This window comes from Chlorocebus sabaeus, chromosome 28 (genome assembly GCF_047675955.1).
Source record: "Chlorocebus sabaeus isolate Y175 chromosome 28, mChlSab1.0.hap1, whole genome shotgun sequence".
Taxonomy (NCBI): Eukaryota; Metazoa; Chordata; class Mammalia; order Primates; family Cercopithecidae; genus Chlorocebus; species Chlorocebus sabaeus.
This window is the reverse complement of record NC_132931.1, coordinates 16,733,481-16,758,632: the sequence shown is the minus strand read 5'-3', so window position 1 is coordinate 16,758,632 and position 25,152 is coordinate 16,733,481. Positions and strand designations below refer to the sequence as shown.

At 49.5% G+C, this 25,152-nt stretch overlaps 1 protein-coding gene across 1 annotated transcript in view; it reads right to left on the bottom strand.

Annotated features, from left to right (window-relative positions):
- The window catches only part of MMD2 (monocyte to macrophage differentiation associated 2), a 61,346-nt gene that overhangs the window by 19,158 nt on the left and 17,036 nt on the right, over nt 1–25,152 (bottom strand). Inside the window, exons 2-3 of the mRNA XM_008018801.2 lie at nt 9,210–9,291; nt 3,073–3,233 (exon numbers count right to left, since the gene is read on the bottom strand). Of these exons, the coding sequence (XP_008016992.1) occupies nt 3,073–3,233; nt 9,210–9,291 (243 nt within the window). The remainder of the gene's footprint in view (nt 1–3,072; nt 3,234–9,209; nt 9,292–25,152) is intronic.

Genomic DNA, 25,152 nt, shown 5'->3' with positions numbered 1-25,152 from the left:
CCTCAAGACTGTCTGGGAGCTGACATTCTAATGCTAGAAGAACTTAGTGGTTCAGACCCGAGCTGTGGAGCCAGAAGGCCTGGGTTTGAATTCCAGCTCTACTCTTCAGGAGTACATACCTTGAGCAAGTTACCTATTCGCTCTAGATCTCAGCTTCCTTCTCTGTCAAATATGGAGGATGCCAGCAACCTGACACGGGGCTGTGGGGAGGATTAAATTAGCTAATACTCAGCACAGTATATAGTAAGTGCTCAATAAATATTAGCTGTTTTGACCGGGTGCGGTGGCTCATGCTTGTAATACCAGCACTTAGGGAGGCCAAGGTAGGAGATCACCTGAGGTGAGGAGTTTGAGACCAGCCTGGCTAACATGGTGAAACCCCATTTCTATTAAAAATGCAAAATATTAGCTGGGCCTGGTGGTGAGTGCCTGTAATCCCAGCGACTAGGGAAGCTGAGGCAGGAGGATTGCTTGAGCCTGGGAGGCGGAGGTTGCAGTAAGTCAAGATCATGCCATTGCACTCCAGCTTGGTCAAAATAGTGAAACTCTATCTCAAAATAAATAAATACATACATACATACATACATAATAAAAATAAATAAACAGCCATTTTTATGATGACCTTACCTTGTATAGTGAGCGATAACCCTCAATACATGGGAGTGTCATGGTGCCAACCACCACAGTGGTGCCCAATGAGTCACACCCCTGGTATTCACACACTGGGACCCTCCCCTCCAAAAACAAATAAGATAAATTCAGGGAATCACTAGGACATTGCAGAAATCATGGTGTATGGTTCCTAAGGCCAGATCATAAAAGACATTACAGCTTCTGCCTTGTTCTGTTAAGTTGCTAAGTTTGGGGGAAACAAGCTCCCATGTGGCTGTGAAGACGCAGCCACACTACAACCCAGCACTAGCTCACCAGCCAAGTGAGGGGGCTTAGACTCTCCAGCCCCAGTCAAGCCATCAGATGACAGCAACCCCAGCCAACCTCTGACTACAGGAAACACCACGGACTGGAGCCACACAGCTAAAGCTCTCAAATTCCTAACCCCTTGAGGCTTTGAGAGAGAATAAGTGTTTCTTGTTTTTTTAAGCCACAATGCTCTGGCATACTTCGTTACAAAGCAATCACTGACCCGTACAAACTGTGGTTCTGTCTAGCAAAGTGCAGCCCTGAACAAATTTGATAAACGATTGTATGCACGGCTCAACTGCATGTCTTCCTAGAAATTAAAGGGAGCAGCATACAGCTCTATGGGGGACCTGGATCGCTAGAGTCAGTTTGGGTTGAATGTGGCTGCTATGCAACCTTGAGTAAATAAGGTTTCTTTTCTTTTTCTTTTTCTTTTCTTTCTTTCTTTCTTTTCTTTTTCTTTTTTTTTTTTAGACAGACTCTCACTCTGTTGCCCAAGCCGGAGTGCAGTGGCACTATCTCAGCTCACTGCAACCTCTGCCTACCAGGTTCGAGCGATTCTCGTGCCTCAGCCCCCTGAGTAGCTGGGATTATGGGTGTGTGTCAACACCATGCCTGGCTAATTTCTGTATTTTTAGTAGAGACAGGGTTTCACCATGTTGGCCAGGCTGGTTTCAAACTCTTGACTTCAAGTGATCCTTCCACCTCAGCCACCCAAAATGTTGGGATTTCAGGCATGAGCCACCTTGCTCGGCCTCACTGTAATTTTTTTTTTTTTTAATCAAAACTAGCCAGACACAGTGGCTCACATTTGTAATCCCAGCACTTTGGGAGGCCAAGGAGAGCAGATCGCCTGAACCTAGGAATTCAAGACCAGCCTGGGCAACAAGATGAAACCTCATCTCTACAAGAAATACATAAAATTAGCTAAATGTGGTGGTACATGCCTGTAGTCCCAGCTACTCAGGAGGCTGAGATAGGAGGACCCCTTGAGCCCTGGAAGTGGAGGTGAATTGAGATGAACTGTTACCACACTCCAGCCTGGGTGACAGAGTGAGACCCCATCTCAAAAAAAATAAATAAATAAAAAGTAAAAAATGTAAAACTCAGGGATTCTAATGCCTACACTGCAGAATTATTGAAAAGATTAGGGAATGGCGTGTGTAGCATGCCTGGAACAAAGCCCAGAGGGGAGCTGGCCCGTCATGACCACCCCAGCAGCCAGCAAGCACTTTTCTCTTGTTCCTCTCAGAAGCGAGCAAACCAAGCCAGGCGTGAAGGCTCATCCCTGAAACCCCAGCACTTTGGGAGACTGAGGCGGGTGCATCACTAGAGCCCATGAGTTGGAGACCAGCCTGGGCAACATGGTGAAACCTCATCTCTACAAAAAGATACAAAAATTAGCCAGGTATGATGGCACACACCTGTGATCTCAGCGCCTCAGGAAGCTGAGGCAGGAGGATAGCTGGAGGTGGAGGCTACAGTGAACTGAGACTCTACCACTGCACTCCAGCCTGGGCAACAGATTGAGACTCTTTCTCAAAAAAAAAAAAAAAGTTGGCCAGGCACAGTGTTGGCCAGGCACAGTGGTTCATGCCTGTAATCCCAACACTTTGGGAGGCCAAGGTAGGTGGACCATCTGAGGTCAGGAGTTTGAGACCAGCCTGGCCAACATGGAGAAACTCCATCTCTACCAAAAAAAAAAAAAAAAAAATACAAAATACAAAATACAAAATTTGGCTGGATGTGGTGGTACACACTGCAGTCCCAGCTACTCAGGAGGCTGAGGCAGGAGAATTGCCTGAACCCAGGAAGCAAAGGTTGCAATGAGCTGAGATAGCACCACTGCACTCCTGCCTGGGCTGCAGAGTGAGACTCTATCTCAAAAAATAAAAATAAAATAAAATAAGTGAGCAAACCAAGCTCCCCTGGGCGAGGTGGTCTGCCCCAAAGAGACCCAACTGCAGCCTGTGTAAGGCAGGGTTTGTGCCTCCTGCAAAGCCAGCCTGTGGGTCACCTCCCCCAGCCCCTCCCAGCTCAGCAGAGAATGTCCCAAGGTAGACTGGATGTCCTGGTTCACCCCCCAGGCCGCCATGGGTCCCCCTGCCCCGACCCCCTACCCGGCATGGGTCCCCTCTGGGCAGGAGGCACCTGAGGTGGCTCTTCTTCCAGGAGATGGTGTGAAACACGGTGGACACCACGAAGAGGCCGCAGAGGCCAAGGCCGTAGATCCAGGCGGAGATGGTCTCCCAGTCGTCGTCCGACAGGAAGTAGAGGTTGGAGCTGCCCAGGATGCTGGGGATGATCCAGAACTGGAGGGGCAGGGACGGCGGGGACAGGTGCAGCAGCTGGGCGGCTCAGAGCACGCCTCCTGCCCCTTCCCCGGCTGAGCTGCCCAGGGTGGCAGCACTCGTCTCTTGAAATGTGGTCAGTGCCACTGAAGAATGGAATCATTTTATTTTACTTTAATGGATTCAAGTGTAAATTTCCTTCCTTCCTTCCTTCCTTCCTTCCTTCCTTGCTTCCTTCCTTCCTTTCCTCCCTCCTTCCTTTCCTTTCCTTCTTTCCTTTCATCCTTCCATCCTTCCTTCCTTCCTCCGTTCTTTCCTTCCTTTCCTTTCCCTTTTCCCCTTTCCCCTTTTCTTTCCTTTCCTTTCCTTTTTTTCTTTTCTTTCTCTTTTCCTTTCCTCTTTCTCCTCCCTCCCATCCTTCCTTCCTTCCTTTCTTCCTTCCTTCCTTCCTCCCTCCCTGCCTCCCTCCCTCCCTCCCTTCCTTCCTTCCTCCCCCAGGCTGGAGTGCAGTGGTGCAATCACAGTTCACTGCAGCCTCGACTTCCTGGGCTCAAGTGACCCTCCCACCTTGGCCTCCCAAGTAGCTGGGACTACAGGCGCACACCACCATAACTGGCCAATGTTTACATTTTTTATAGAGATGGGGTCTGGCTATAAGGCCCAGGCTGGTCTTGAACTCCTAACCTCAGGCGATCCTCCCACCTTGGCCTCCAAAGGACTGGGATTATAGGTGTGAGCCACCATTCCCAGCCTCAGGTGTCAATTTCAACAGCCACATGGGGCCAGTGGCTGCCAACCTGGACAGTGCAGGTCTAGATACTTGATTCAAATATCTCAAAGGGGTCCATGTACGAAATGGTCAAAGACCACGTCCCAGGGAGTGGCCGCCCCCATCACACCCCAGCCCCTCTCTGGGCCACTACACAGAGAAGTATGATGTGCCACGTGTCACACGTCATCATCACTGATGTCCTGACCTCATCTGCTTGGACTGCCCTGAAGGAAGAGCCCAGCCCTGAGCAGCACAGGCACCCAGGTACCATTCAGTTTGTAAACGGGTTTAAATAGTGGATGGTGGCCGGGCGCGGTGGCTCACACCTGCAATCCCAGCACTTTGGGAGGCCGAGGCGGGTGGATCACGAGGTCAGGAGATCGAGACCAGCCTGGCCAATATGGTGAAACCCCTGTCTCCACTAAAAAATACAAAAAATTAGCCAGGCATGGTGGCACGTGCCTGTAATCCCAGCTACTCAGAAGGCTGAGACAGGAGAATTGCTTGAACCCGGGAGGTGGAGATTGCAGTGAGCTGAGATCGTGCCACTGCACGCCAGCCTGGTGACAGAGCAAGACTCCATCTCAAAAAAAAATTTATTTTTAAGTAGTGGATGGTCCACCATGATTCACTGGAGAGAATGGAATCTCCAAATCCTCTGCCTTTATAGGTGCGTGGCCTGGCCCTTCCCAGCCCCTCTACTCTGCTTTTCCCTACTCTCCCTCCTGCTCTGCCCAAGTCACTATGCCTTGGCCTTCCTGGCCTTTGTCCAGTTGTCCCAACACTTTCCTGCCTCGGGGGCTCTGCACATGCGGTTCCCTTGTCCTCAACATGCTGTTCCCTCCACTCTCTGGGAGACTGGCTCTTAGTCATCCTTCAGCAGCTGGTTAATATCACTCTGGTAGGAGCACCTGCCCTGTCCTTTGACTGACGCAGGCTTCTCCTGTTGTCTATAGCACCTGGTGCCCTCTCTCCCTGGCAGCTTCCACATCTTCTATGATAGACTTACTTAATCATTATTTCCCCCACACAACACGAGCTGCACAGGGTCACCAGTGCATGGTGGGCACCTAACAAATATATACTGAAGGCAGGCAGGGAGGCAGGTAGGAAGGAAGGAATGCTGGAAGAGCCCTTTTGGGAAGAAGTGGGCAAGTCAGGGCCTGGTGCAGTGGCTCACACCTGTAATGCCAGCACTTTGGGAGGCCAAGGTGGGTGGATCACTTGAGGTCAGGAGTTCGAGACCAGCCTGGCCAACATGACAAAACCCTGTCTCTACTTTAAAAAAAAAAAAACAGCCAGGCGTGGTGGCAGGTGCCTGTATCCCTGCTAGTCAGGAGGCTGAGGCAGGAGAATCGCTTAAACCCAGGAGGTGGAGGCTGCTCTGAGCCACGATCACGCCACTGCACTCCAGCTTGGGCGACAGAGAGAGACTCTGTCTCAAAAGAAATAAATAATTTTAAACATTTTTTAAAGAAAAGTAGGCAGTGAAAATTCAGCCCCAACAACGTGCATCCTCCAGGACTCACTGAAAAGCAATCTGTCGGCAAAATCAGCCCAGGTGAGTCCCAAAGGAAGGAGGTGTCCTGCTAGCCTCCCCGACATCCAGGCTGGGCGCCGGATGGGGACAGGTCAACAGCAATGCACCAGAATGGGATGGCTCCTTAATAAGAGGCCGTCAGCCACCTACATACATGTCCATCTGCGCATGACAGACTGAAAATCAACAGGGAAGATAGAAGTCTTGCTGTAGGCGATGGAATTATAACTTTAAAAAATCATTTCTGGCCAGGTGCAGTGGTTCACACCTGTAATTCCAGCACTCTGGGGGGCCAAGGCCAGGAGGATCACCCGAGGTCAGGAGTTCAAGACCAGTGTGGCCAACATGGTAAAACCCCAACTCCACTAAAAATACATAAATTAGGTAGGCATGGTGGCTTGTGCCTGTAATTCCAGCTACTCGGGAGGCTGAGGCAGGAGAACTGCTTCAACCTGGGAGGCAGAGGTTGCAGTGAGCCAAGATTGCGCCACCACACTCCAACCTGGGTGACAGAGTAAGACTCTGTCTCAAAAAAAGAAAAAACAAAAAGAAAAAGAAAAAAGAAAAAAAAATCACTTTCGTTAATCTTATTATGTCATCTTAAAAAATAAAGAGCAACTCGACGAGTGTGGCGGCTCACGCCTGTAATCCCAGCACTTTGGGAGGCCGAAATGAGTAGATCTCTTGAGGCCAGGAGTTTGAGACCAGACTGGCCAACAGGGTGAAACCTGGCCTCTACCAAAAATACAAAAATTAGCCAGACGTGGTGGCGCACGCCTGTAGTCCCAGCAATACTCCATCTCAAAAAAATAAATAAATAAACAGCATCTATCTCATGCTACTTCATAATTTGGAGACATCTTTGCCATTAGGCTGTAGACTCTGATTATGTTTTGTGTTATTTTAAAATATTTTGTTTTATTTTTTTAGAGATGGAGTCTCTCTGTTGCCCAGGCTGGAGTGCAGTGGTACAATCACAGCTCACTGCAGCCTCGACCTCCTGGGCTCACGTGATCCTCTTGCCTTGGCCTCCTGAGTAGCTGGGACTACAGACACATGCCACTGCGCCTGGCTCCTATTTTGTGCTCTTTTGTGATCACCTACCATGCCTGGTATTCATTCAGTTGCTCACTCACTCATTCATTCATTCCACAAACCTGTGAGCACAGGACATGTCCTCAGCAATGAAATGATACGTGCCCATCACCCTGTCCTCAGGCTATGCTCATAGGTGCTAAGTGAGGGTGCATCCGATAAATGAATGAGTTCACAGCAGGAGCCTGGTACCTGTGACTCAGTCACCCACTTCCTGCAGCCTGCTGGACTATGAGATGCTTTGTGTTTATAGTGGCCAGAGGAGATCATAAATAGGTTTTTGTCCCCAGCCTCACAGCTTCTCCCAGGTATGATGGCAGGATCAAGTCAGCACTTCTTCTTTTTTTTTAATGAGTCTCACTCATTCTGTTCTGCACTCAACTGGAGTAAAGTGGCACAATCTCAGCTCACTGCAGCCTCCGCCTCCTGGGTTCAAGCGATTCTCCTGCCTCAGCCTCCACAGTAGCTGGGATTACAGGTGCACACCACCACACCCAGCTAATTTTTGTATTTTTAGTACAGATCGGATTTCATCGTGTTGGCCAGGCTGGTCTCGAACTCCCAACCTCAAGTGATCTACCAGCCTCAGCCTCCCAAAGTGCTGGGATTACAGGCGTGAGTCACTGCGCCCGGCCAGTTCAGCACCTCTTTCCTTAAGAGTACGCTGGAAAAGAAACACACTCGTCAATGTGCCCACATTGTGCCAACATGGTGCCTTGAGCAACACTCACGGCCACCCTTGGCTCTTATGATGCCCATTCTACAGATAAGGAAACTGAGGCTCAGGACCACTAAATGATGGAGCTGGGATTCAAAAGCAGGTCTTCTCTTCCTAGAGCTTTACTTTTTGGGATGCAGTGTAGACTTGTGTCCATAAATTAGCTTGCGGCTTTGGGCAGATTCTCTCACCCAAGCCTCAGTTTCTTCCCTTGCAAAAGAGGCAGTCATGTGGTCATTCTTAAATATTTTCCGAGTCCCTACTATGCACACAGCATGGGGCTTCAGAGGTAAGCCAGTGAGAACCAGTCTCTGCTCAGCAGAGCACCTGCTCAAAAGGGACTGACTGAGAAATTGCGAACTTAGAACCCAGTGTGGGCCGGGCGCGGCAGCTCACGCCTGTAATCCCAGCACTATGGGAGGCCAAGGCAGGTGGATCACGTGGTCAGGAGATCGAAACCATTCTGGCTAACACGGTGAAACCCCGTCTCTACTAAAAACACACACAAAAAATTAGCCGAGCTTGGTGGCAGGTGCCTGTAGTCCCACCTACTCGGGAGGCTGAGGCAGGAGAATGGCGTGAACCCGGGAGGTGGAGATTACAGTGAGCCGAGATCGCACCACTGCACTCCAGCCTGGGGGACAGAGTGAGACTCCGTCTCAAAAAAAAGAACCCAGTGTGGTCCTGGCACACACAAAGTTCAAATCAGCACTAGCCACTCCTTTCTACTACACCGGCGGCTCGTCGTGAAAGCCCTGGGCTCAGGCCAAACACACAATAGACCCTGGGGTCGAACAGGTCAAGGTGGGGGGTTTGAGAATTAATTCACCTCCACACAGGCTATCTGGTCACCTCCCTGTGCCAGGTGTGCTGAGATGTCCTGAGATACCAAAGAATCCAGCAGGGATTCTGTTTGAACTCATGTCTGCATTGCCAGGGCCTGGAGCACTGCCTGCTGCCTTGAGGGTACCCAGGAACTGTTTGCTGAATGAATGTGCGATGGACTGGTACATTCCAGCTAGCATGGTGCTGGGCCGTGAGGGCTACAATGGCTGGGGAGGCAGGCACCGGCTCAGAGCTTCCCAGCATCTGGGCAGAGGCGAAGACTTTGTTGGAGAACATTTCAGCAAGGCTTGTGAATGATGGAAAGGGTTTCATAGCCAGGGTTGGAGTGGAGACGAGAAGTATGCCAGGCAGCGGGAACAGCGCATGCAAAGGCACGGAGTCATGTCTTCTATTTATGAAACAGTGACAGATTCAAGTGCTTGAGGCTGAGAGCAAGAGCGTGCTGGTGGGAGGTGCGTGGCCAGACAGGCTGGGAGCTTGCTAGAGTGACAGGATGCCGTACTAGGTACGAGGGAGCCATCGAAGGTTCTCTTCTGTTTGTTTGTTTTTGAGACAGGGTCTTGCTCTGTCACCCAGGCTGGAGTGCAATGGCACGATCTCGGCTCACTGCAACCTCTGACTCCTGGATTCAAGCGATTCCCCTGTCTCAGCCTCCCGAGTAGCTGGGGTTACAGGTGCCTGCCACCACATCCGGCTAATTTTTCTGTTTTTAGTAGAGATGCGGACCTCAGGAGATCTGCCCGCCTCAGGCTTCCAAAGTACTGGGATTACAGGCGTGAGCCACCATGCCCGACCCCATCAAAGGTTCTTAGAGCAAGACAGAGGCACGCCCAGCACTGCAGCCCAATTTACCCCAGTGGCCTTCCCTCGAGACGCACTCACTCTTCTGAGGGCCTGAGGGCCTGAGGGCCACAGAAGACGCGAGGAATGGGCCACTTGGGACATACGTGAAGGAGTTGCCTTCCCCCACCCCCCTCTCTGGAAGTGTCCCCATCTCAGCCCTGAACCCCCCAAAAGCCAACTCACAGCATGGGTGGCACAGTTGGCCGCATGTTCATACTCTGTGGGCTGGTACCTCTTGTGGGCAGGGACTCGGTGGTTCATGAACCTGGAAGGAAAGGGAGAGTTCCAGAGGGAGAATTCCAGAAAGCTCTGCTGGGGAAGAGGTGCCATCTGAATTCCCAGGAAGCCTGAAGACCTCCCTTCCTACTGGTAGGAAAAGAAGAGCGCTCCTCCATTTTCCTATCCCCCCTCCTCTTCCCTCCCCTCCCTCACTCTTTCTGATCATTACATGGTTTTGGGTTATCCAATATTTTGTGCCTAATCCCCTGTGTGGTGTTTGTTACAAAATTTTGCTAAATGCTAAATGTGGCATTCTCTTCATTTGCTTTTTTTTTTCCAGACGGAGTCTCGCTCTGTCAAAAGACTGGAGTGTAGTAGCGTGATCTCGGCTCACTGCAACCTCTGCCTCCCGAGATCAAGCAATTCTCTTGCCTCAGCTTCCTGAGTAGCTGGGCGTGGGCCACCAAGCCCAGATAATTCTTGTATTTTTAGTAGAGATGGGGTTTCACCATGTTGGCTGGTCTCGAACTCCTGACCTCAGGTGATCCGCCCACCTCAGCCTTCCAACGTGCTGGGATTACAGGCCTGAGCCACCACGCCCGGCCTTTTTTTTTTTTTTTTTTTTTTACAAAGGGTCTCACTCTGTCACTCAGGCTGGAGTGCAGTGGTGCAATCATGGCTCACTGCTGTGTCCACCTCCTGGGCTCAAGCAATCCTCCCGTCTCAGCCTCCTGAGATGCTGGGACTACAGGCACAATCTACCATGCCCGGCTAAATATTTTTTTTACTTTTTATAGAGACAGGGTTTTATCATGTTGCCCAGGCTGGTCCCGAACCCCTGGGCTCAAGCGATCCTCCCACCTTGGCTTTCCCAAAGTGCTGAGATTACAGGCGTGAGCCACCGCTTCTGGCCTCATTTCCTGTTTTTTATTCTCTCTAAGTACAACTTACGAACAATATAGCTCTGCAAGGGCTCAGCTCGAAGGATTTTTACAGATGCATAGACCCACACAACCACCATCCAGGAAGAGCTACGGCTCACTTCTCACCCCCAAGAAAGTGCCCAGTGCCCCCTCCCATGGGTACCTTTTCCCCAGGGAAACCACCCTCTGCCATTGTCATCTTGGATTTGTTTCCCCTGTTCTTGAACTTGCTCAATGAACTCATACAGAACACGCTGTTTTGTGTCTGGCTTCTTTTGCTTAACGTGATTTTTGTGAGATTCGTCCACATTTTGGGGTGCAGCAACTGGTAGTTTTCATGGCTGTATCGTATTCCACTGGGTGAACAGACCACAAGTGACTTCTCCAGCCCACTGCAGGGGGACGCTCCTGTTTGGGGACATTATGGATAACTCGGCCCATGAACATTTTTAGGCACATGTTTTGATGAACACACGCACTTATTTCTGCTTGGCTCAGGTGCAATTGCTACATGACTTTATCTTAAAAATAAACATTCCTGGCCAGGTGCGGTGGCTCACGCCTGTAATCCCAGCACTTTAGGAGGCCAAGGCGGGCGAATCACTTTAGGCCAGGAGTTCGAGACCAGCTTTGTCAACATGGTGAAACCCCATCTCTACTAAAAATACAAAAATTAGCTGGGAGTGGTGGCATGTGCCTATAATCCCAGATACTTGGGAGGCTGAGGCAGGAGAATCGCTTGAGGGAGGTGGAGGTTGCAGTGAGCCGAGATCATACCATTGCACTCCAACCTGGGCGACAGAGAGAGAGTCTTTCTCAAAAAACAAAACAAATCAAAACAAACAAAACAAAAATTTCTATGTTTTGTGTGTCTTTTTAGAATCTTCAAAGCGTTATCACCTCTGTTTAATCCTCACTGGAGCACCATGTGGAGCTATTGGCCATTTTACAGATGGAGAAGTTACAGGGCAGGGAGGTGAGGGAAGGAGATCACAGGGTGGGAAGGGACTCAACCCAGCCCCGGTTGACTCCAACGTCTGGTTACGCCTTGACGCAAGTCTGTGCTGGGGGACTTAGGTCAGGATGGGAAGACAGACAAGTGTTGGCTGGAAAGGAAAGAGGCATCCAAGAGCTGGTGGTAAGGTCTGCACACACCTGGCCATCAGACCAGCAGCCGGGACCACAGCAGCGCGCATGTCTTCGGCCACAGAGGCTCAGAATCAGCTCACCTGAACGTTGCCAAGCAGCAGCCACCCAATGGGTTAAACTCCACTAAACACACCAAAAACCTTCCCCCCATGTCGGATGGTTACTTTGTAGACTGCCCTCCAAACAAATGAGTGTATGGTTCAGAACAAATGACTCCATGCAGTATATATGGGGCACTAAGCATTTATTGGGCACTTTCTGTATGCTGGTGTCACACGAGGAGTTCATGGAGCATTTATTCAGCATCTCCTGTGTGCTGGCTCCATGCTCGTAAAGACCCTGGAACATTCCTTGAGCACCTTCTGTGTGCTGGCTCCATGCTAAGTATAGCTCATGGAGCATTTATTAAGCATCTTTTGTGTGCTGGCTCCATGCTAAATACAGCTCATGGAGCATTTGTTAAGCACCTCCTGTATGCTGGATCCAGGTTAAGTACAGTTATGGAGCATTCATTGAGCACCTTCTGTATGCTGGCCTCATGCTAAGTACAGTTCATGGAGCACTTATTAAGCACCTTGTGTGCTGGCTCCATGCTGACTATAGTTCATGAAGCATTTATTAACCACCTTTGGTGTGCTGGCTCCATGCTAAGTATAGTTCATGAAGCATTTATTAAGTACCTTTTGTGTGCTGGCTCCATGCTAAGTCTAGTTCATGAAGCATTTGTTAAGTACCTTTTGTGTGCTGGCTCCATGCTAAGTGCAGCGCATGGAGCATTTATTAAGCGCCTCCTGTGTGCTGGCTCCATGCTAGTAAAGACCCTGGAACATTTGTTGAACACCTTCTGTGTGCCGGCTCCGTGCCAAGTACAGTTCATGGAGCATTTATTAAGCATCTTTGGTGTGCTGGCTCGATGCTAAATACAGCTCATGGTGCATTTGTTAAGCACCTCCTGTATGCTGGATCCAGGTTAAGTACAGTTACGGAGTATTCATTGAGCACCTTCTGTGCACTGGCCTCATGCTAAGTCCAGCTCATGGAGCACTTATTAGGCACCTTCTGTGTGCTGACTCCATGCTAAGTACAGTTCATGAAGCATTCATTGAGCACCTTCTGTGTGCTGGCTCCATGCTAAGTGCAGCTCATGAAGCATTTATTAACCACCTTCTGTGTGCTGGCTGCATGATAAATACAGCTCATGGAGCATTTATTAAGCACCTTCTGTGTGCTGGCTCCATGCTAAGTGTAGTTCATTAAGCACCTTCTGTGCACTGGCTCCATGCTAAGTACAGCTCATAGAGCATTTATTAAGCACCTCTGATATGCTGGCTCCATGCTAAGTATAGTTCATGAAGCATTTATTAACCACCTTTTGTGTGCTGGCTCCATGCTAAGTGCAGCTCGTGAAGCATTTATTAAGCACCTTCTGTGTGCTGGCTCCATGCTAGTACAGACCCTGGGGCATTGATTGAGCACCTTCTGTGTGCTAGTTCTATGCTAACATAGTTCAGGGCTCATTTATGAAGCACATTGTGTATGCTGGCTTCATGTATGCTGGTGAGGGCAGGGCAGGAGTGAAAGCTGGGCAGGGGAGTCTGCCAGGCACTGACACTGTGATTTGTCCTGGGACACTTGGTGCCTGGGTGAGTCCAAGGGTCCAGTGGTTCAGGTGACTGCTGTCTGCCTGCATCCAGCTGGGTCTCCATGGTCATGTGACTCCACAGTCACTCAAGTGACTTCAACACCAGGGTCACACTGAGCCCATTCGACAGTTGAGAAAACTAAGACCCCTAGGGCCAGGCTTCTGCACCAAGCTAAAGAGACACCAACGTCCCATCTCCCATGGCCTCAGCACCCTTGCAGCGGCAGACTGAAAACTGGAATTATAGTCACAGAGAACATGGAGGACCCACCCTGGGGACTCCATTGAAGCCTCCCCAGGAGACCAGAACATGCCACCCATCCACCCACCTTCCTCAAGGTGGGCCAGGAAGCTGCCTGTGGCCAAGACTGGCTTATGTTTGGTTTTTCATTTTGTTTTGTTTTCTGTTTTTTTGAGATGGAGTCTCTTTTCTTTGGATGGAGTCTTGCTCTGTCACCCAGGTTGGAGTGCAATGGCGCTGTCTCGGCTCACTGCAACCTCTGCCTCCCAGGTTCAAGCGATTCTCCTGCCTCAGCCTCCCTAGTAGCTGGAACTACAGGCACATGCCACCACACTCGGCTAATTTTTGTATTTTTAGTAGAGATGGGGGTTTCACTATGTTGGCCAAGTTGGTCTCAAACTCCTGACCTCATGATCTGCCTGCCTCAGCCTCCCAAAGTGCTGGGATTACAGGCGTGAACCACCGCACCTGGCCAGGATTGACTTATTAACTAATAAGTAATAACAACAAAAATAGTGATATGGGTTGAACCATGTCTTCCCAGCATTCAAACGTTGAAGCCCTAACTCCCGGTATTGAGAAGGGGACCTCATTTGGGACCAGGATTGGAGCAGATTTCATTAGTTAAGATGAGGCCAGGGTTGGGTGTGGTGGCTCACGCCTGTAATCCCAGCACTTTGGGAGGCCAAGGCGGGCAGATCATGAGGTCAGGAGATCGAGAGCATCCTGGCTAACACAGTGAAACCCCATCACTATTAAAAATACAAAAAATTAGCCGGGCATGGTGGCAGGTGCCTGTAGTCCCAGCTACTTGGGAGGCTGAGGTAGGAGAATGGCATGAACCCATGAGGCGGAGGTTGCACTGAGCCGGGATTGTGCCACTGCACTCCAACCTGGGCAACAGAGTGAGACTCCATCTCGGGAAAAAAAAAAAGTGAGGCCAGACTGCATTAGGGTGGGTCCCCATCCAATATGAGTAGGGTTCCCTAAGAAGATGAAACAGGCCAGCCATGGTGGCTCATACCTGTAATCTCAGCACTTTGGGAAGCAGAGGCGGGTGGATCACCTGAGGTCAGAAGTTCAAGACCAGCCTGGTCAACATAGCAAAATCCCATCTCTACTAAAAAAAAAAATACAAAAATTAGCGAGGCATACTGATGGGTAACTGTAATTCCAACTACTCGGGAGGCTGAGGCAGGAGAATCACTTGAACCTGGGAGGCAGAGGTTGTACTGAGCCAAGATGGCACCACTGCACTCCAACCTGGGCAACAAGAGCAAGACTCCATCTCCAAAAAAAAAAAAAAAAAAAAAAAAAAGATGAAGGAGACACAGAGAGGGCAACGTCAAATGAAGACAGAGACACATGGGGAGGACAACCATGTGATGTTGGAAGCAGAGATTATGGCAATGTGAAGAAATATCTGCTGTTGTAAGCCACGGGTGTGTGATCACTTGTGATTTCAGCCCTCGGACACAAACACAGGTGCATATCGTGCTTGTTTTATTCTTTATTTTTAGTTATTTTTAATTTGAGACTGAGTCTTGCTCTATCACCCAGGCTGGAGTGCAGTGGCACCATCTCGGCTGACTGCAACTTCTGCCTCCTGGGTTCAAGAGATTCTCCTGCCTCAGATCCTGAGTAGCTGGGATTACAGGTGCCTGCCACCACACCTGGCTATTTTTTGTATTTTTAGTAGAGATGGGATTTCACCATGTTGGCCAGGCTGGTCTCGAACTCCTGACCTCAAGTGATCCACCTGTCTCGGGTTCCTAAAGTGCTGGGATTACAGGCGTGAGCCACCGCGTCCAGGCCTTTGTTGTTGGTTTTTGTTTTTGTTTTTTGAGAAAGGGTCTTGCTCTGTGGCCCCACTGTCATAGCTCACTGTAGCCTCGACCTCCTGGGCTCGAGCAATCCTCCCACCTCAGCCTCCCAAGTAGCTGGAATTACAGGTGCACACCACCACACCTAGCTAACTTTTTTTTTTTTTAATTTTTATTTTTGTAGAAATGAAGTCTCACTATGTTGTCCAGGCTGGTCTCAAAACTCCTGACCTCAGTTAATCCTCCCACCTCGGCCTCCCAAAGTGTTGGGATTACAGGCATGAGCCACTGCGCCTGGCCTCTTTACCTTTTTCTTTTGAAACAGAGTCTCACTGTGTCACCCAGGCTGGAGTGCAGTGGTGTGATCACAGCTCACTGCAAGCTTGAATTCCTGGGCTCTAGGGATCTTCCCTCCTCAGGTGCACTCCACCATGCCCAGCTAATATTTTTTAATTTTTGTAGAGATAGAGTCTCACTATGTAGCTCAGGCTGGTCTCAAAACTCCTGGGCTCAAGCAATCCTCCTGCCTCAGCCTCTTGAGTAACTGGGATTACAGGTGCATGCCACCACACCCAGCTAATTTTTAAATTTTTTGTAGAGACTGGGTCTTGCTCTGTTGTCCAGCCTGGTCTCAAACTCCTGACCTCAAACAATCGTCCTCCCTTGGCCTCCCAAAGTGCTGGGATTATAGGCATGAGCCACCATGCCCGGCCTCACAGTACTCATTTAGAGAGACTCTGCCCAAAAGCCCTCCAGGAGGCCGGGCCAATTTATGCTTCCCACCAACTGGGCAGGGAGTCTGGAGACCAGCTGTGAGGGTGTGGCTTGCACCGGCCTCCAAGGTGGGAAACCTACTCTCCCACTAAGGTCTCCCCCTCTACCTGTCACCAGGCGCAGGTCTGCAGCCCTGGCTCCCCCTGCTCCTGTAACAAACACCAGGAAACCACCAAGGGTGGCAGCCACATGGGTCCCAGGGTGATGTCACGGTTGCCGTGGTGACCTGGGACTGACAGTTATTTATTTATTTCTGAGTTCCACAAGACTCTCCTTGTCTCTCAGTCACTGTGACCATTGAATGCTGGCAGAGAGGGGAGAGGGAGGCCCGGAGACAGGGCCGTGGGCAAACGACCAAGAAACAGCGTTCCCACCACCCTGAAGACCCGAGTACTTTCCCTTTAGCTCCTTGCAACCTCATTTCTTTCCTCCCTAAACCCCTAGTCAGGCATTTTAAGAAAAAGTGAATTCATATTTTAACTTGCATTCTAATTTACATAAAGTAAAATTTCCTCTTTTTTTGCTATAGTTTTGTGAGTTTTGACAAATGCAGAGGGTCCTATAACCACCACCACCACCATCAAGATGAATAACAGATCCACCATCCCCCAGAATTCTCTCCTGCCCCCCTCTTTGCACCTGAAACCTCTGCCCAGCATCACCCCGGCAGCCAAGACCCTGCCCCCTGTTCTCTGTGCTTTTTTTTTTTTTGAGATGGAGTTTTGCTCTGTCACCCAGGCTGAAGTGCAGTGGCACAATCTCAGCTCACTGCAGCCTCCACCTCTCGGGTTCAGGTGATTCTCCTGCCTCAGCCTCCTGAGTATCTGGGATTGCAGGCATGTGCCACCACCCCCGTCTGATTTTGGTATTTTTAGTAGAAATGGGAGGGGTCTCCCCATGTTGGCCAGTCTGGTCTTGAACTCCCGACCTCTGGTGATCCACCTGCCTCGGCCTCCCAAAGCACTAGGATTACAGGCGTGAGCCACTGGGCCTGGCCTCTGTGCTTTGCCTTTTCCAGAATGTCACATATGTGGAGTCACACAGTAGTTGTACAGCTTTTTTTTTTTTTTTTTTTTTTTTTAATGTTTAAAGAGAATCTGTTGTATAAAGTCAAAAGTGCATTCTTGGGTGAAAAGAAACTGTACACTGAATGCCAAAGAGGGATTTACTTATTTTCTCTTAAAATGTATTGTGGTCGGGCGCGGCAGCTCACGCCTGTACTCCCAGCGCTTTGGGAGGCCGAGGTGAGAGGATCATTTGAGACCAGCTTTGGCAACATAGCAAGACCCGGTCTCTACAAAATATTAACAAATTACCTCGGTGTAGTGGCATACGCCTGTCGTCCTAACTGCTTGGGAGGCTGAGGCAAGAGGATCGCTTGAGCCCAGGAGGTCAAGGCTGCAGTGAGCCAAGATCGTGCCACTGCACTCCAGCCTGGGTGACAGAGCATGATCGTCTCAAAATAAAACAAAATGTATTGAAGGTAAATTTGTTTTATACTAAAAGAAAATGGCTCCTCCTAAATGTAACATTATCTTTTCTGGTAATTTTTCTCAATTCTCCCATCTCTGTTTTTTCTCCTGCATCCCCTTTGCAGTCTGGCTTTGTTGTTCGGCAGGGAGCATCTGAGAGTCCTCTCTGGTATTGCACGTCCCTTCCTTTTTACTGCTGAGCAGTGTTGCTTCTCATGGACAAACCAGAGTTTGTTCATCCATTCTCCAGTTGAGGGATAATAAATGCTTTTTTTTTTTTTTTTAGATAGGGTCTATCACCCTGGCTGGAGTGCAGTGGTGCCATCATAGCTCACTGCAGCCTCGCACTACGGGGTCCAATGATTCCTCCTGCCTCAGCCTCCCAAGTAGCTGAGACCACAGGTACACACCACCATGCCTGGTTAACTATTAAATTTTTTGTAGAGATAGGCTCTTGATATGTTGCCCAGGCTGGTCTCAAACTCCTGGACTCAAGTGATCCTCTGGCCTCAGCCTCCCAAAGTATTGGGATTACAGGCATGAGACACTGTGCCCGGCCACAATGCCTTTTTTTTTTTTTTTTTTTTGAGACAGTCTCCTAGGCTGGAGTGCAGTGGTGCAATCTCAGCTCACTGCAACTTCTCCCTCCCGGGTTCAAGCAATTCTCCTTCTTCAGCCTCCCAGGTAGCTGGGATTACAGGCATCCGCCACCACGCCCAGCTATTTTTTGAATTTTGAGTACAGACGAGGTTTTGCCATGTTGGCCAGGCTGGTCTCAAACTCCTGACCTCAAGTGATCTGCCCACCTCGGCCTCCCAAAGTGCTGGGATTACAGGCATGAGCCACTATGCCCAGCCCACAATGCTTATATTTCTTCCACCACCACACCCAACTAATTTTTTTGGATTTTTAGCAGAGATGGGGTTTTGCCATGTTGCCCAGGCTGGTCTCTAACTGCTGGCCTCAAGCGATCTTCCTGCCTCTGATTCCCAAAGTGCTGGGATTACAGGTGTGAGCCACTGGGACTGGCCTGGATGCATTTTTAACAAGTGAAATGCATAGATAAAATTAAGACTGTTAGAACAGAGCTGGCAGTCAGAGAGGCAGCCTTGACTGTGGGAAACTTCTCTTGAAAAAGCCGACGTTTCTAGCAGGCCGTGGCTGGTTAAACTAAAGGAGGGAAGTGGCCTTTTCTTCCTCCTCCCTGGAGAACAGAATCCTCCTTTTGTAGCCAACCCTTACTGCTTAGCTGAGCACACGGCCATGGCTTGGTGGAGGACTCCCAAACCGAGCCAGGACCCAGAGCCAGATGCTGTCAGGAGACGAGGAGAGAATGTTGAATTCTCACCCTGAACTTGAGGAGGTACAGGCTTTGGAGCTTGGCTCTGTTGGGCAGAAAATGCCTGCGTGGGCAGTTAACTGCTGTGTGAACTAGGAAAAATTACTCAACATCTCTGGGCTGCAGCTTCCGCGTATGTAAAAGGGAATGATATTACCTAGCCTGCAGGTGTCATAAAGAATATGGTTTAAGGCCGAGCGTGGTGGCTCACGCCTGTGATTCCAGCACTTTGAAAGGCTGAGGCGGGCAGACAACCTGAGGTCAGGAGTTCAAAGCTAGCTTGGCCCACATGGTGAAACCTCGTCTCTACTAAAAATACAAAAATGTGGCGGCAGGTGCCTGTAATTCCAGCTCCTCAGGAGGCTGAGGCAGGAGAATCTCTTGAACCCGGGAGGCGGATGTTGCACGGAGCTGACATCACGCCACCACATTCCAGCTTGGGAGACACAGCAAGACTCTGTCTCAAAAAAAAGAAAAAAGAAAAAAAAATTAGCTATACGTGGTGTTTGCATAACTGTAGTCCCAGCTACTTGAGAGGGTGAGGTGGGAGGATCACACGAGCCAGGAGGTCGAGGCTGCAGTGAGTTATGATCGTGCCACTGCACTCCAGCCTGGGCCACAGAGTGAGACCCTGTCTCAAAAAATAATAATAAAATACAACTGGGCTCCACACCCAGAGATTTCAGTTTATTCCATCTGGGGTAAAGTTTGGATACTGGCAAGTTTAGAAGTTTCTTTATTTTATTTTATTTTTTTAGCATTTAAAAAATGGGCAGAGACAGTGAGACCTCATTTCCACAAAAAAATCAAAAAATTAGCCGGATGTGGTGGCATGTGTCTATACTCCCAACTACTCAGGAGGCTGAGGTGGGAGGATCACTGGTGCCCAGGGAGGCTGAGGCTGCAGTGAGTCATGATTGAGCCACTGCACTCTAGCCTGAATAACAGAGCGAGACTCTGTCTCAAAAAAAAAATAATAAATAAAAATAAATAATAAAAATGTATATGTTAATGGTGCTATACCATGAGGCACCATGGAATGGCTCCAATATTAATTTCTTGCTTTGGACCCTGTACTTAAGTTACATAAGATCTTCCACTAGGGGAACTGGACAAAGGATACTCAGGATCTTTCTACCATTTTTGCAACTACCTGTGCATTTATAATTATTTCAAAATAAAAAATTTTTGGCCAAGCACGATGGCTCATGCCTGCAATCCCAGCACTTTGGGAGGCCGAAGCAAACAGATCACCTGAGGTCAGGCGTTCGAGACCAGCCTGGTCAATATTGAGAAACCCCATCTCTACTAAAAATATAAAAACTAACCAGGCGTGGTGGTGCACACCTGTAATCCCAGCTACTCGGTAAGCTGAGGCAGGAAAATCACTTGAACCTGGGAGGCAGGGGTTGCCATGAGCTGAGATCGTGCCACTGCACTCCAGTCTGGGTGACAAGAATGAAACTCTGTCTCAAAAACACAGGAAAAAAAAATTTAAAGTGTAACCACATACAATGCCAAGATGTTCATCAGAATCAAACGAAAAAATCAAGTAATAAAATTATATACACAACATGATTTCATTAGTGTGAAACACACACACACCCCAACATTTTAGAAACATAAATGCATAGAAATAGACCTAAAAGAAAACAGGGAGATCGGTGAGTTTGGGGGTGCTGGTCACAGAAGACTTTGCCCCCTCCCTTGTTCTTTAATTTTTAGGATTGGGTGGGAGATAAAGAGTCTTTCATTTGACTTGTGTTGTTTGAATCTTTATAAGATTGTATTCAAATTGTACTCATGTAACTACAATGAAAGTGTGATTTTTACTTCATTATTAATTTGTTTTGCAGAGATGGGGTTTCACTGTGTTGCACAGGCTGGTTGTGAACTCATGGGCTAAAGCAATCCTCCTGCCTCAGCCTCCCAAAGAGCTGGAATTGCAGGCATGGGCCATCACACCCAGCCTAAAAAATGCTAAAATTATACAGGAAATGTTTGCCATAGAATATTTTACTTTATTTTATTTTTATTTTTATTGTTTTGAGACAAAGTCTCAGTCTGTTACCCAGGCTGGAGTGCAATGGCACAATCTCAGCTCACTGCAACTTCTGCCTTCCAGGTTTAAGCAATTCTCCTCCCTCAGCCTCCCAAGCAGCTGGGATGACAGGTGCTTACTACAACACCCGGCTAATTTTTTATAGTTTTAGTAGAGACGGGGGGTTTCACCGTGTTAGTCAGGATGGTCTCAAACTCCTGACCTCAAGTGATCCACCCGCTTCGGCCTCCCAAAGGGCTGGAATTACAGGCATGAACCACCATGCCCAGCCCACATAGTCTTTAAAGGGTGTCTCAGTCCATCTTCTACTGGAATACTGAGACTGGGTAATTTATAAAGAAACTATTATAGGCCAAGCGTGGCAGCTCATGCCTGTAATCTAGCACTTTGGGAGGCTAAGGCGGGTGGATCACCTGAGGTCAGGGGTTGAAGACCAGCCTGGCCAACATGGTGAAATCCCGTCTCTACTAAAAATACAAAAATTAGCCAGGCACAGTGGCGTACACCTGTAATCTCAGCTACTTGAGGGGCTGAGGCAGGAGAATCACTTGAACCTGGGAGGTGGAGGTTGCAGTGAGCTGAGATTGCACTCCTGCGCTCCAGCCTGGGCAACAGAGAGAGAAAGAAAAGAAAGAAAGAGAGAAAGAGAGAAAGAGAGAGAGAGGGAGGGAGGGAGGGAGGGAAGGAGGAAGGAAGGGAAGGAAGGAAAGGAAGGGAGGAAGGGAAGGAAGGAAGGAAGGAAGGAAGGAAGGAAGGAAGGAAGGAAGGAAGGAAGGAAAGAAGGAAGGAAGGGAGGGAAATTATTATAAATTATAAATTACTTTTTGCTGTTTTGTTTTTTAGAGAAAATAATGACAGGTTCTCACCCTGTCATGCACGCTGAAATGCAATGGCACAATCATAGCTTGTTGCAGGCTCCAATTCCTGGGTTCAAGCGATGTTCCTGCCTCCGCCTCCCAAGTAACTGGGACTACAGGCATGCACCACCACACCCAGCTAATTTTTAACTTTTTGTAGAGACAGGATCTCGCCATGTTGCCCAGGCTGGTCTCAAACTCCTGGGCTCAAGTGATCCCACCCCGCCTCAGCCTCTCGAGTAGCTAGGACTACAGGTGTGCACCACTACATCCAGCTAATTTTTAAACATTGTTTTGTAGAGATGGGGTCTCACTATTGTTGCCCAGGCTGCTCTGAAACTCCTGGCCTTAAGCAGTCCTCCTCCTTTGGCCTCCCAAAGCATAAGCCACATCACCTGGTCCTAAGAAAACAATTTAATTTATTTTTCTTTCCTTTTTCTTTTTTCTTTTTTTTTTTTTTGAGATGAAGTTTTGCTCTTGTCGCCCAGGCTGGAGTGCAGTGGCGTGATCTCAGCTCACTGCAACCTCCACCTCCCCGTTCAAGAGATTCTCCTGCCTCAGCCTCCCCCATAGCTGGGATTACAGGTGCCCACCACTATTCCCGGCTAACTTTTGTAATTTTAGTGGAGATGGGATTTTGCCATGTTGGTCAGGCTGGTCTCAAACTCCTGACCTCATGATCCACTCGCCTCAGTCTCCCAAAGTGCTGGGATTACAGGCATGAGCCACCATGCCTGGCCCAACAATTTAATTTTTTTATAGCTCTTTAGGCTGGGAAATCCAGGGTCTAGGGACTGTGTCTGGTGGGGGCCTTCTTGCTGCTGAGGATGCTGTAGAATCCCAAGGCAGTGTGGGGCATCCCGTGGTGAGGGACCTGTATGTGCTAACTCAGGTCTGTTTTTCTCCTCTTCTAAACCCACTAATGCCTCACCCTCATGACCACAGCTAATCCTAATCACCTCCCAAAGGTCCCACCCCTCAAATACCACAAACTTCCCACCCTCTTAATACTGTTACAATGGGGATTAAGTTTCGGAATGAGTTTTTGAAGAGACAAACATTCAAAACACAGCAAGGGGCAGGGCCAGGTTGTCGACTTGGAAAGGCAGAAGGTATGAAAGAAAGCAAAGCCAGCCACTGGCTGTAACAGAGGAGAGCCTAGGGGAAACGGGCATGAGAAATGTTATTTTATTTATATTTCTGTGTTACTTGACCAGCTACAATGTTCGTATACTACCTCAGTGATCTTTTTAAAATCTAATCAAATAAAAAACATTTTAAATAAAGTCAAGTTTTGAAATCAACACTCAAGGCCAGATGACACCAAACAAGCTGCATCAAAGCTAGGGAGGGATGGCTGGGCTCGATGGCTCACGCCTGTAATCCCAGCACTTAGGGAGGCTGAGGTTTGAGGCCAGGAGTTCAAGACCAGCCTGGGCAATGTATCAAGACCCTTTCTCTACAAAAAAATTTAAAAATTAGCCAGGCGTGGTGGTGTATACCTGTGGTCTCAACTGCCCAGGAGGCTGAGGTGGGAGGATAGCTTGAACCCAGGAATTTGAGGCTACAGTGAGCTATGCTCATGTCACTGCACTCCAGCGTGGGTGACAGAGAGAGACCTTGTCTCAGGAAAAAAAAAAAAAAAAAGTCCTGGAAACTACCCAAATGCCACCCATGGTAGAATTAGTATGGAAATATTCACACAATGGAACACTAGATAGTAATGAGAATGAATGAATTACAGCTTTCAGAAGAAATAAGGACACTCTGCAGACTGGAGACAAATGTCAAATGGCGGAGCATACACTTCCAATCTCTCTTTCTTTCTTTCTTTCTTTCTTTCTTTCTTTCTTTCTTTCTTTCTCTTTCTCTTTCTCTCTCTCTTTCTTTCTCTCTCTCTTTTTCTTTCTTTCTTCCTTTTCTTTGAGATGGAGTCTTGCTCTGCTGCCCAGGCTGGAGTGCAGTGGCACAATCTCTGCTCACTGCAACCTCTGCCTCCCAGGTTCAAGCAATCTCTTGCCTCAGCCTCTTGAGTAGCTGGGACTACAGGTGCACAGAACCACACCGGCTAATTTCTTTTGCATTTTTACTAGAGATGGGGTTTCGCCACGTTGGCCAGGCTGGTCTCCAACTCCTGACCTCAAACAATCCGTCCGCCTTGGCCTCCCAAAATGCTGGCATTACAGGCATGAGCCACCGCACCTGGCCCAATCTATTTCTATAAACTTCAAGAACAGGCGGGCAGGTTTGATGAAGGTCTAACGAAGCCAGGAGAGTGGCTGCCTTTGACGGTAGTGAGGACTGACTAACCGGGTGTGAAGGGGTTCCCAGGGCCTGGCATATTGAGCATCCTGACCTGGGTGCAGGGTCCCGCAGGCCCCAGTACCCCAGGCTCCCTCCTCCACAGTCTGGCAGGAGCCAAGCCCAGTCTCAGAGCTCAGCTTCTGCAATTCCTCCCTCTCTTTCTGGCCTGACCCAGCTGGGGTCTCCCGCCCCCAGAGAGAAGCCTGACCCCTTTCACGAATGAGCCCAGGCCCGGGAACGCGGCTGCAGCCGCCCCTCGCAGGCTGGGCTGGTGCCTGTCGGTGGCGACCCTGAGTCCCTTGGACAGAGGACTAGAGAGATTTGCCCAGGCTCCTACACAAAGCGGGTTCTGTCCGTCTGCCCCACAGAGGCAAAGGACCGCACAGGGCCAAGCTGGCCCCGGCTGTGCTAAGCCTCTCTCCCCCTCTCTGCTTGGCCCTGGCCGCTTCTTTGTGTCCATTCATGAATTCAAGGCTCCTCCTGAAAGGCCGGCAGTATCTTGGCTCAGTCTTTGGGAAACAGTCCTTGGACCGGTGCCACCTGGGAATGGTCATGAAATAAAATCCTGGGGCAGACAGTGATGGGAACAGGAAGGGGAATCTGAGCAAGGGGTGGAAGGGGCCCGGGCTTGCATCTCGTGCCAGAGGCGGGGGACTCTGGCATGATGTGCTGGAGAGAGCACTCAGGGGCACTGTGGTGGCATCCCATGTGAACGGCCCCCTGGGCCTGGGGGTACTGACCCAACAGATCTGAGACCAGCTCCCAGCCTTGGCACCCATCCTGTGGCTCCCCAGGAAATCTCTTCCCCTATGGGATGAGAAGGGTCCGTATCTCCAAAGCCAGAACCATCTCCCAGCCTCAGGAGGCTCCCAGATACTATCAGGTGAGAAGGGGCCATGGTCATTACTGGCTGTTCTGAGTGGGGTTAGGAGGAGGGGTCGCCCCAACAAAGATGGGGGCCCCTTTGCCACCTGTTCGTCCTCAGCTAGCGCCTGGGTCGGCCTCTGTGAACAGGCCACGGACACCATCCCTCACCGTCAAGCCCTCCTTCTACCTGACCTAGGGGTTCTCACCCACCAATCATCTCCCAGAGATTCCTGTGACGTCACCAGCAGCCAATCAGAGTGTCCCAGGTTGGCGAGTCAGAGGTAGCCTTACTTTGAGAGTTGGTAAGTTTTCAGGCAATAGCAGAAAAACGACACTTCTGGCCGGGCGTGGTGGCTCGCGCCTGTAATCCCAGCACTTTGGGAGGCCGAGGCAGGACGATCACTTGGGGCCAGGAATTCAAGACCAGCCTGGCCAACATGGCGAAACCCCGTCT